Source organism: Loxodonta africana, chromosome 1 (genome assembly GCF_030014295.1).
Source record: "Loxodonta africana isolate mLoxAfr1 chromosome 1, mLoxAfr1.hap2, whole genome shotgun sequence".
Classification (NCBI taxonomy): Eukaryota; Metazoa; Chordata; class Mammalia; order Proboscidea; family Elephantidae; genus Loxodonta; species Loxodonta africana.
In genome coordinates, this window is record NC_087342.1 from 147,611,021 (window position 1) to 147,623,466 (window position 12,446).

General features: G+C 37.3%; 1 protein-coding gene across 6 annotated transcripts in view; it reads right to left on the reverse strand.

The window, feature by feature from the left end:
• Window positions 1–12,446, reverse strand: part of SYNCRIP (synaptotagmin binding cytoplasmic RNA interacting protein) — a 37,113-nt gene that overhangs the window by 14,283 nt on the left and 10,384 nt on the right. For all 6 annotated transcript variants that reach the window (XM_064288777.1, XM_064288767.1, XM_064288761.1 and 3 more), the window contains 4 exons: window positions 6,265–6,400; window positions 5,323–5,528; window positions 3,721–3,870; window positions 3,058–3,179 (listed from right to left, as the gene is read on the reverse strand). In XM_064288777.1, the coding sequence (XP_064144847.1) occupies window positions 3,058–3,179; window positions 3,721–3,870; window positions 5,323–5,528; window positions 6,265–6,400 (614 nt within the window). The remainder of the gene's footprint in view (window positions 1–3,057; window positions 3,180–3,720; window positions 3,871–5,322; window positions 5,529–6,264; window positions 6,401–12,446) is intronic.

A 12,446-nucleotide genomic window follows, 5' to 3' on the forward strand; every position in this document is an offset into this window, starting at 1 on the left:
ATATTTTATGAGCCAGCAATTGTACTCAGCGGTATATATCCTAAAGATATGAGTAGTGACACGAATAGAACATGCACACTCATATTCTTTGCAACATTATTCACAACAGCAAAAAGATGAAAACAGCCTGAATGCCCATCAACAGATGAATGGATAAACACATTGTGGTACATACATACAATGGAATACTACGCAACTACAGAGAATAATGAGTCTGCGAAACGTAACATGGATGAATATGGAGAATACTATGCTGAGTAAAATAAGGCAATCACAAAAGGACCAATACTGTATGATGTCACTTTTATAAAATGTCAAGAATAAATATGTACACAGAAAGCAACGTTCTTTGATGGTTACCAGGGATGGGAAGGGAACGGAGGGGGAATCAGACACTTGTTATTTCTGGCAAGGGGAGCTATGGGTAATGTCTGCACAACTTGTCCAAGGTAAATGAAGACACCAAGTATGTAAGTATAAGGAATAATTTCAGTAAATGCTGTAACATACAATTTTGCAACAGTAACAACCAAAAAAATGTGTGGCTACATAGGTAGACATGTATGCATGTATGTGTATAGCAAGGAACATGCACATATATGGGTGCGCATGTACAGCCATATCTGTAGGCATACGTATGCATATACATATCAGTGTGTGCTACATATTCATATATAATAAGCCACATAGAAGGCACGGTTATGGATACTTCCTAAACAAAACCAAACACCTTGTGGGACTGGATTACTGGGTTTGAAGGCTTGGGACCATAGTCTCATATGGGACAACTCACATCAATTGGCATAACACAGTTCATTATGTTCCAAATCCCAGTTTGGTGCGTAGTGTCTGGCGTGTTGAAAATTTGTGAGTGGCCATCTAAGATACAATTACTGGCCTCTACTTGTTTGGAAAAAAAGAGAATGAAGGAAACCAAAGACTCGAAGATACTAGTCCACTGGACTAACAGCCCACATGAACCACAGCTTTCTCTAGCCTCAGACCAGAAGAATTAGATGGTACTCAGCTACCACTATCAACCGTTCTGACCAAGGACACAATAGAAGGTCCCGGGTAGAAAGAAAAATGCAGAACAAAACTCAAATTCTGAAAAAAAGGCCAGACTTACTGGACTGATAGAGACTAGAGGAACCCCACAAGACTATCACCCTAAGATATCCTCTAAATTTGGAGATAAAGCCACTCTCAATGGTTACTTTTTATCCAAATAATAGATTGGCTTATAAAATAAACAATATCACTTGTGAATACTACACTCCTTTAAAGAATCAACTGTAAGAGACCAGTCAACATTTACCCTAAAACAAAGATGAGAAGCTAAGGAGGGGCAGGGAACCTAGAGCAATGGATACAAAACAAAAAGAATGGAAAAAATGAGAATGTGGACACATTGTGAGAATGTAACCAATGTCATGGAACAAGCTGTATAAAAATTGTTAAATTGGAAATCCAGTTTTGCTATGTAAACTTTCACCTAAAACACAATGAAATATTTAAAAATTAATGAATAAAGGGGGGAAAAAAGCACTGAATGACTGTATCAAGTTGGCATACAAGCATCACATCAGTCATCCCTTCCATGGTTTGTTCTTTTCAAATGTTGATATACTGACATTCTCCACCTTCTACTGAGTTGTCACCTTCCCGTTTAGTAAGCCACATTATACAGAATTGTAACTACTCTAATCACATACATAACATAATCCTTTATATGTACATTCTTCCCCTCTATACGTAATAAACCATTATCATTTTCAGAAACAGATTATAAGAAACTTCACATTTTCAGTGCATACAGTAGATTAAGAGGGCTTTCACAGACAGAGCAAGGGCTCCCTCCCTCAAAAGCTAGCTCTTTATATATAGTCTTATTCTACTATACTATCACCAAGCCTATGAAACATATTTTTCTTTAGTCTCAGAACAAGTATGGGTCACTCAGATAATGACAGCACATGAGACCTTACATATTTAGTCGGATCCCATTTTACAATGGAAGAAACTACGGCTCAGTACTTGTTGACCTACCTAATCGTGAAAGTTAAAACTTAATCACTTCCCTGTTTCTGAAATATAGACGCCAATCGTCCTTTTTTTGCATCCCAAGAAGGGCAACGAACAAGAAAACTGACCTTAGACATAGCTATGCTCAATGTTCTTATACCAAATAGCAATTATCCCTCTCCCTTCTTAGAAATCAATTACCAATCAAAATTTTTAAAGTGCTAACTACATTCTCACCAACTGAAAGTTGCCTTCACTGTCTTAATGTGCCGATGTCCTTTTAGAGATCTTTTGAAAAGATCCCTCAAGTTAATACAATTCACTAAACACCCGATTTCCTCATCTCAATACATCATTTGCTTATTAAATTAGCTATAACCTCTTATTTCATCTTTCAAAATCCATGCCTAGTATATGAAATCTTTTAGAGTGGCAAATAAGTACTATGTAACAATAAAAAAGCCTTTTTTTGATACAAAGCAGAGTTTATCCTAATTGGAGTTTAATATCCCCTCTCTGAGAATGAACTCTCCAACCTTTAACCAAATAGTTAAGGTTTTTCAACACCTAATATTTAAAAGGAGTCCAGGTGGCATAATGGTTAAGAGCTTGGCTGCTAACCAAAAGGTCACAGTTCAAATCCACCAGCAGCTCCTTGGAAATTCTATGGGGCAGTTCTACTCTGTCCTATAAGGTTGCTATGAGTCAGAACTGACTGGACGGTACCTAACAACAATATTTAAAACACATTTTCAGGTATATACTCTGTAAAATATATTTTAAAATATGCTAGATTGAGTCTCATTTAAACAAAATTCCAGCTATTTAGGATTATGATTACTTTTCACAAGTATCAAGAGCTCATTCAACTTCTCTTGAGATCCTTGGCATTTCTTCACGTCTCAAAGCTTTCCAGTCTTCTTAAAAGGGAAGGTGAAGGTGTAGGTGTGTGATGACTTTAACATGTTTGAGCAACAACAATTATTCTTCAATTAATACACTAATATTAAAATGTATATAAATTTCACTTACATTTGATTCTTTGCCGCTTGCCTCTGAGCTTTTCTTTCTTTCCTTTTCTGATCTGGTGGCTTAGCAAAAACAATCTCAATATTTTCTCCCTCTAAGTCTTTGCCATTCATTTCTTCCATAGCCTTAAAAAAAAAGATACTGATCAATATAAGAGCAGAAAGAAACAATTATGACCTAGTTAATGTTGTATCATTTATCATTAACATTGGAAGGATGGGAAAAAGCCTCATTCAGTGAGATAAAATAGGATTGGAGTTAAGATTTTATTTAAAGCTCCAGCTCTTCAACTATTTTTTTGACTTAGCAAGTTGCACAACTCACTAAAGTAAGGCCTACAAAGGTTAGCGGAGTCTGTGGGTGGTGCAAATGGTTAACACACTCAGCTGCTAACTGGAAAGTTGAAGGTTCGAGTCTACCCAGATGTTGTTTCAAAGAAAGGCCTCGCGATCTACTTCTGAAAAATTAACAATTGAAAGCCCTATGGAGTGCAGTTCTTACTGACACACTGGTCACCATGACTGGGACTGACTCGACAGCAATAAAAAAAGGTTTGCTTGATTAGATTACATGATCTCTGTGTCTCAATTTTTAAAATGTTCTGATTCTAAAGTGACAAAAAATCATTAGTCTGGATCAGATGCCTGTAATTCCCCACTTGTTTACCTTGACAGCACCATCTCGCTCATCAAAATGAATGAAAGCATAATCTTTTAGTTTCTTCACCCGTTCCAGTTTCCCAAATTGACTAAATGCCTTTTCTAAAATCTCTTCTGTTACAGTATTGGCAAGGTTGCGTACAAACAGCACTTTTACCTGAAATAAAAAAGCAGAAACTCCCTGTATATTTCCAAAGGGCTCCATTTCCAAGATGCCAGCCCCTCTCACCTTGCAAAGTTAACTTTCATCAGAAGAACATCAGATAGACTACATGCTTGGTAAGGAGAGCCCTGGTGACTGCAAACCAAAAAGTCAGAGGTTTGAACCCACCCAGCAGCTCCATGGGAGAAAGATTCAGCAATCTACAGCCTAGAAAACCCTGTGGGACAGTTCTACTTCATCCTACACGGTCACTACGAGTCAGAATTGACTAGACAGCACACAACAACATATGCTTGTTTTATTAGTGACTGTTCTGCAATAAAATGGGAATAGTTGTTTCCTAACACTGTGAATACCATATCCTGAGACAGGTGTTCAAGTTTTAACACTTAAAACAAGTGGTCAAATTGAAGTCATGGGGGGGGTTAACTGATATTTCAATCTTGAAATCTCTCAAATTACAAAATTTAACCTTTTAGTTAAGAGACACTATCGCTCCCTCCTAAACACCTAAAATAACATCTGAATTTCCTTGTCTGAAGTGCTAAGCTAATGGGAGTTTCACAGGCCACAAGAAAAAAAGAATCCTTTAACTATATTCACAGTTCTCCAGGCAGTTCACCCTCCCCTCTTTATTTAACTGAACTAGTTATATCTGACACCTATCCTATAACCAAGAAACCCTGGTGGTGTAGTGGTTAGGTGCTACAACTGCTAACCAAAGGCTCAGCAGTTCGAATCCACCAGGCGCTCCTTTGAAACTCTGGGGCAGTTCTTTTCTGCCCTATAGGGTCGCTATGAGTCAGAATCCACTCGATGGTGCTGGTTTTTTTTTTTGTTTTTTTTTTTTTTGGGTTATCCTATAACCATTAAAGGGGAATGCTTAAGGGAAAGACAAAGGATACAGCAACAACTGCAAACTGCACTAATGAGAGTAAAGTATTGACTCAAGAGATGTTTGTTCTCATAGGGTGTCTAAACTGACTGTTGAAGCAGGGTACCTAATAATAGCTAAACCTTGTAACTGCAGCAGCTCAGCTGGGGCCAATGCAGTTCACTATTTTTAGGAGTAAGACTTCTAATACACAAATCATGTTAGCTAATGGCGCCATTCTCAAAAACGCAAAAGCAATTGCTCTTAGGATCCAAATAAAAATTAAACTGACCCATCCTTATAGCATGTAGGCCATTTAATCACGAAAGGTCTCTTAACTATGGCTAAGTGTCCATGAATAAATTTCTACACATTCACTTTCCAAATACATGGTATTTCTGGCATGTGGCCCTAATTCCTTAGTAAAGAATATTTCCCTCACCTTCAAAAATTATTTATAAAAATATACACAATTTTTTCAAAGTTTTTTTCACCCTCTAAAGCCTTTTCACTCTTCATTCCACCAACCCTCCTCCTCCCCCAAATTTCTGCCTTGATTGCTATTACCTTACCTTTGCCATAACTTCAGGATCAGGATCTTCTATAGGATCGGCCCATTCAACAGTTCCAACATTTCCCCAGACTTTGACTTTACCACTCATTAACCTACGCCTTGCCTGAGCAGCTGTTTTGTGATCTTCATATTCAAGAAAGCAAAAGCCTCTGTTTTTTTTCTTGTCATCCGGTTGGTGGTATAAAATGACATCTGTAAGACCCTCTGAAAGGAAGCAGCAACCGTTCCAAGGAAATCAGATAAAATAATTAGCAAGAACAAGTGTACTGAGGGATTATTTTTCTAAGATATTGTTTCAGTATCAAAATAAAAACCAATCTCTCTTCTTCAATGACAACCTTTACAAAGGACTCTCAAAATAACAGGTTCAGATTTACCTGATCCACCCTCTCCTCAATCTGTAATGAATATACCTAACACAATCAAGCTTTGCCAACACAGAAGACCCCATGAAAACAAAATGTATTCTTTTTAATCAGACCTAAGGACTATTCGGCTTACCTAAAAATCTTTATATAATTGTTTTAGGAAATGGCAGTACAGGTCAAATCGAAATGCCAACACCTTTAAATTTTATCATGCAGGTAAACACTAAAATTCCTTTTAATGACACTTTTCTAGTCTGATACCAGTTATCTGCCGAACCTTATAAGGTTGACCTTGGTGATGTAGTGGTTAAGTGCTACGGCTGCTAACCAAAGGGCCGGCAGTTTGTTTCCGCCAGGCGCTCCTTGGAAACTCTGTGGGGCAGTTCTATCCTGTCCTATAGGGTTGCTATGAGTCGGCATCGACTCAATGGCACTGTGTTCTGGGTATAAGGTTGTAATAAGCATTCAAAGGGTCAATAAACACAGTGTTTAGAACACTACTTGGCACAGAGAAGTATGTTATTATCTTTATTATTCTAAGTTGCACCTACTTCCAAATAAATCCAACCTACCTGTTACTTTGCTAAACTCTTCAAGAATTTGTTCCTTGGTTTTACTCTTAGGGATAGAGCCCACGAAAAGCCTATTGTTGGCAACAGAGATGCACACACCAATGTGTTTTCCAGAACGAATTTCATGATTATTATACTAAAAGGGAGAAAAATAGTGTACAGTGTTTTAAAATTACTTGTAATATCCTAAGTGCTTATCGTATAAGATATGCAAATCCATATACAAAAACAAAACCTTTAACAATTTTCACCCCTACAAAAAAACAAAACCTTTAACAATTTTCACCCCTACATTTATCGACTATTTTTATCCTTTAAAAAATACAGTTCCCCTTAAGGTACTGTAAAAGGAAATTGTAGCCTGATAGATAGGAAGACTGTATTGACAAAACACACCAAATAAGTTGATGAATCAAATGAATGCAAAATTTTGTTGTGAAGACCTTTAAATCTAGGAAAGCGTAATAAATAATCGTATCTATTTTTATAGCAGTATTGTTTAAATTCAAGAATTGCCAATGCTACAATAGCTTAAACCCAGAACCTCTACTCAAATTCATCCTGCCAACCAGGTATTCTCATACAAGAAAAAACGACTTCAATAGCACAAGCTTTCTGCCTGCTTTTCTGTTAACTAACATCAAAATCAACTTTTCCATCTCCCTCTTGTAAAAAGTTGCAATAAAGGTGTATTTGGCTTCAACCACGGTCTAAAAAGAGAGCTCCTTGTTATTCTGAATCTGTTTTTTCCAATTTCGTTTTTATCAAGCCTACAAATAAAGTTTGGAACAAGAAAGATAAGCCAACAGATTATGTTAGTAAAACTGCATAGTTAAAACCACCCTAAAAATTTCATGTCAATAACAGTAGTGGCAACAGCAGCAGTAATTCTCCAATAATCAGCTTACATGTGGCCTTACAATCTATTTTATATACACATACAAGCAGAGTTATACAAACTCAAGACCGACACGAATTCCCGCAACCCCCCTATACGGCAAAAGAAAAACTGTTCCTCTCCTCATTGATTATTCCCAATCTGGTGTAATAGCTGTTTATCAGGTGTAACAAAAGAAAACGTAACTAAGCTAGAAAACTGCCCTCGGTTCCTCCCCTCTCCTTTCTCCACCATCTCCAGATATTCAATGAAATACCAAGTCCAAAATCTACCTCCAATTCACAACCGTTTCATATTTTCTTCCCCACTAACTCACTTCAGACTATCCAAACTTCTGTACACTGATCCCAGACTTACTCCTACTTGTCTACATTTATGGAAACCCTCGTGGTATAGTGGTTAAGTGCTATGGCTGCTAACCAAAGGGTCAGCAGTTCAAATCTGCCAGGCACTCCTTGGAAGCTCTTTGGGGTAGCTCTGCTTGTCCTATATGGTTGCTATGAGTCGGAATCAACTTGACAGCACTGGGTTTGGTTTTTTGTCTACATTTATGCCAGAGATTTAACATTAAAAAAAAATCTATACATATAAAATATACGCATATATGATTTTATACAACAGTTTTTGCCTATTGAAAAATCTCTCAATGGTTTCTCATCAAAAAGATAAAGTTCAAATACTTGGACATAAGTTCATTCTAGAACTCCTGCTATTACCCTTTTCTCTCCATAATAGGTAAGCTTAACTATTTATATCAGTTCTCAAACATGCAGTTTTAACACTTCTAAGTCTCTGAACAAAATGCTTTCTATGAAACTTAACCAAACAAAAAACCAAACCCAGTGCTGTCGGGTCGATTCCGACTCATAGCGACCCTACAGAACAGAGTAGAACTGCCCCATAGAGTTTCCAAGGAGCACCTGGTGGATTTGAACTGCTGATCCTTTGGTGAGCAGCCACAGCACTTAACCACTACGCCACCAGGGCTTCCCTATGAAACTTGCTCCTATGCAAATTCTTCTGCATACCCAGAACATTTAACTCAATTATTAAATACTCTGCAATCGCTAAATCCTATGAAGGTTAAAAAAAAAAAAAAAAAAAAAAAGTCATTCTATGTTAACACAGACCAATAGTTAGGAGCCCAGAGGATAGTTACAACTGGTGGTGGGGGGTGTCTGGTGCTGGCATCTAGCGGGTAGAGGCCAGAGATGCTGTTACTATCTTATACAGCACAGGACAGCCCACCAACATATTAACCAACTCAAAATGTCAATAGTGCCATGGCTGAAAAATCCTGCCAGAGACTTTTTGTCTTCTCACAGAGCACATACGCTGTATTAAAATGTCTTTCTCCTCCATTAGACCAATCTCTAAAAAAGCAGACATTCCCGTTCCCTGCCAAATAGTAGGGCTATGGTTGAATCTATAATTGCATAGGGTATGGTTACCTTTGGTTCTATACCTGAAGTTTCCTATAAATTTGAATAAATTAATGGGCTCTGATGAGACTACTGGGAACCCTGGTGGCATAGTAGGAAACCCTGGTGGCATAGTGGTTAAAAGCTATGGCTGCTAACCAAAAGGTCAGCAATGTGAATCCACTAGGCACTCCTTGGAAACTCTATGGGCAGTTCTAATCTGTCCTATAGGGTTGCTATGAGTAGGAATCAACTCAACAACAGTGGGGGTTTTTTTTTTCTTTTTCTTTTTTTGGCTTTTGATGCGACTACTGACCTTTTACCAATGGCTAGGACAGGTAGAGTACAATACATTATTTTACAAATAAAGTTAGCCTGAGAACCCAATAAATTGGTTTAAGACGTACAAATTCCGTAGATTCTTATGATGTAACAAATAAGCCAGTTATAGCGACAAATCAATTTTCAATATAGGCTCTAGATGTAGTTCTAGGAGTTGACAAAAACAAAACATCATTAAAAAAAAAAAAAAAGGAAAAACAAAGTACTTAAAGAGAAAGTGGAAGTTATTCTGAGGATGATAGGATTTAGTGTAATTTTCATTCTTTTTTTGTATTTTTATTTTTCAAATATTCTAAGGGCAGAACTTATTAAAAAATACTCAACTTAAAATTTAAAATTAAAAAAATTTTAACAAAAATTAGTAATTCTGAATTGTACTGTAAATGACCAAAATCCTAAAAAAGTAATCTAGGAAGGACAGGGAACAAAGACTGAAAAAATTCTACCAGAGCAACAAAAATCAGACAAATAAAAGACAGTCAATCTGTAACGTAACCAACATGTCCATCAACCTGGCCACATTAACAATATTGATATAAAATCTTAGTAACTATTTCTATTATTGCCTACAGTAGAAGTTTCTTTACTTCTAGCTTGTCATCACCAGTCCTTCAGGTATGAAGGATGGCTGTGGTCTCTAAACGCATTCCAAAGAACATAAATGACATGAAGACGTAGCATGATTTATAAAGTAAACTGTAATGCTCTCCTACCCACAATTTTTTAATAAAATGATTAGAAGAATTTTATGGGACCCATAGAGAATAAATGAGTTTCCCCATGAAAATAAGTCATTCAAGGAACAAAGTAGAGACCCTCTGTGTACACTGTCCAAATAAAGTACCTGGAAATAAACATTTCCTGAAGTAGTGCCCCATCTACAAATTAAGTGTATGTGTGTATGTAATTACCCACGTATGTATTTGATTTACTTAATCTTTCTGCTTCTTTAGTATTTTTAAGGCCAATCTATCACCAGGAATAGATTGGCACAATTGTTACGGTGCTCTACCACTGTCTGAAAGGTTGGCAGTTTGAACCCACCCAGCCATTCCTCCAGAGAAAAATGTGGCAGTCTGCTTCCGTAAAAATTTACAGCTTTGGAAACACTATGGGGCAGGCAGCTCTACTCTGTCCTATAGGGTTGCTATGAGTCTGCCATCAACTCCACAGCAGGGTTTTTTATTCTGTGAAACCTATCACCTTGAACTCAAAAATAAACTTCTCATCCAGCAGATGGTTAACAGTGAATTAGATGGTGGGAGTGCATTAAAAAAAGAACTGTTCTGAGACTCGGTGCTTCTAATTTAATATTGATAAATCATAACTAGCAAAAAAAATTAATATGCCATCAGGACATTATGATGGCATCAAAATAAACAAAAAAATCTGAAAAGGTCTTTCCAACTCCAGGAAGGTGGACCCTAGATGTTAAAAGATAGGTTTCAGATATCTAGTTTTTAGGTTCAGAACCAGTGTGGTGACCCAATATAAACTTCCAACATTAATCAGTACAGTTTCAGTACTTAAGAACACCAAAACAAAGAGTTACATTAATCCGTAACATTCCTGTCATCTAAGGGTAAAATCTTAAGTCATTGTTTTCCTCCCTTCATAGCCAGTAAGCCAGCAAATCCCCAGAAGTTCAGCAATCTCAGTTAACACTTCTTACAGCAGAAAAGCACTACCTCTCAAGCCTGTCCACTTCATTTTAAGCCATTTCTTAATCAGAAAGTTGTTCTTCACATTGAGCTAAAATTTACTTCCCTAAAAATTCTATCCATCAATTCTATTTCTGTGTTTTGTGAGACAAAGAATAAATCTACTCCCTTTCCCAAATGACAGTGCTTCACATACCTGCATTTAAGTTTCATGACTCAGTTGTTTCCTATACTTGGCTAATCTTTCCTTACCTGACACTGGCGAACTGTAGTGTCTCCAAAGGAAACAATGTACCCCTCCCTCAAAGAGTGACATTCATGACACAATAAATATTACAGATGCAGACTGAGGCTGAGGAAGATCAGCTGGAAACTATTATTAATCTACTTCTAGACATCATGGTTCCATTACAGAGAGTCCATGATAACCTTAGCTTATTTGGCAATCACATCACACTGCTGACTCAACACCACAGCTTATAATTTGCTTGTTAACCTGACTGTGTACAGGACTTGACATCTGTCCCTAACTCAATTCCAGCTTGCTAAACGTGAGCTATCTTTCCCAAGCTATCAAAATCCTTTCAGATCCTGATTTTGTCATTCTGGACAGTAATTACTGTATGCATCTTCCAGTCACCAAATACTTCAGGAACAGCTCAACTACACCCTTATTTAAGTCATTAATAAAAAGAGGAAAAGAACCTATAGCATACTACTAGTAGCCTATCACCCCTTCAAAATTTGACCTCTCTCCATTCTATTCCTGACACCCTCCTGGCATTTGTTCTCTTCTGCATCCAAACATTCTTCATCCTTCTGTCGTTTACATCATGCCACCAACACCAATGCTCAAAACTTTAATGGCACCCTGTAGCATGGCATGACTACTACCTTCGACATTCATCTTATCACATTCAGTTTTTATCCCCTACTTCCTCCACAAAATACTGCTTCAACTTGATTTACCTATTTCTTCACTGCCCCTCTCAAACCTCTTTATTACCATGCATTCTGACCATTCTAACCTATAGGAATCTATCCCTTCCATTTCTCTTTTACCTTTGTATAACTTGCTGACACTTTAATTCTAATTAGCTCCTCATGTCCTATAAACCCTCTGAAGTCAAACTTGATCAAATGACTTAGAATGCCCATAGCAAAAGTTTTCATGTTAAACACACTAAATATTTGCTAAACTGCTACTGAAATATTTTGTGAATCTATGCTGTCAGTTGCATTTATCAAAATGGTTGTACTTGCGTTATGCTGGTATGCACAAACCACTCTGGTGAAGAAAGCCATCAGAGACTATTACAACAGCGATCATGTATTTACATGTTTGTAAAAGGCACTATGAACATTTTCAGCAGGATATTTTTATTACACAGAACCATCACGGGCATTGGAAACCCTGGTGGTGTAACGGTTAAGAGCTACGGCTGCTAACCAAGAGGCTGGCAGTTCAAATCCACCAGGTGCTTCTTGGAAGCTTTATGGGACAGTTCTACTCTGTCCTATAAGGTTGCTATAAGTCAGAATCGAAGCAAGAGCAACATGTTTGGTTTTTTTTTATCACGGGCATTGCATCACTACTGACCCTGGGCTCAAATTCTAAATAGCACACCACACCTCAACTGCCCTTCCTCTTGGTCTTTTTGACAACCACAAACATCGCATATTATTTCCAAATAACATCCAAGGGGAAACGGGTGGGAGATCCTCATCACCCATTAATATACTCTAATCCCTTCATCTGATGGGAGCACATGATAAATAATTGCAAACGGAAGCTAGATAACCTTTAAACAGCAAAATGGCCTATGAGCTACATAGGAACGTTATAAATTCTTATGTCAT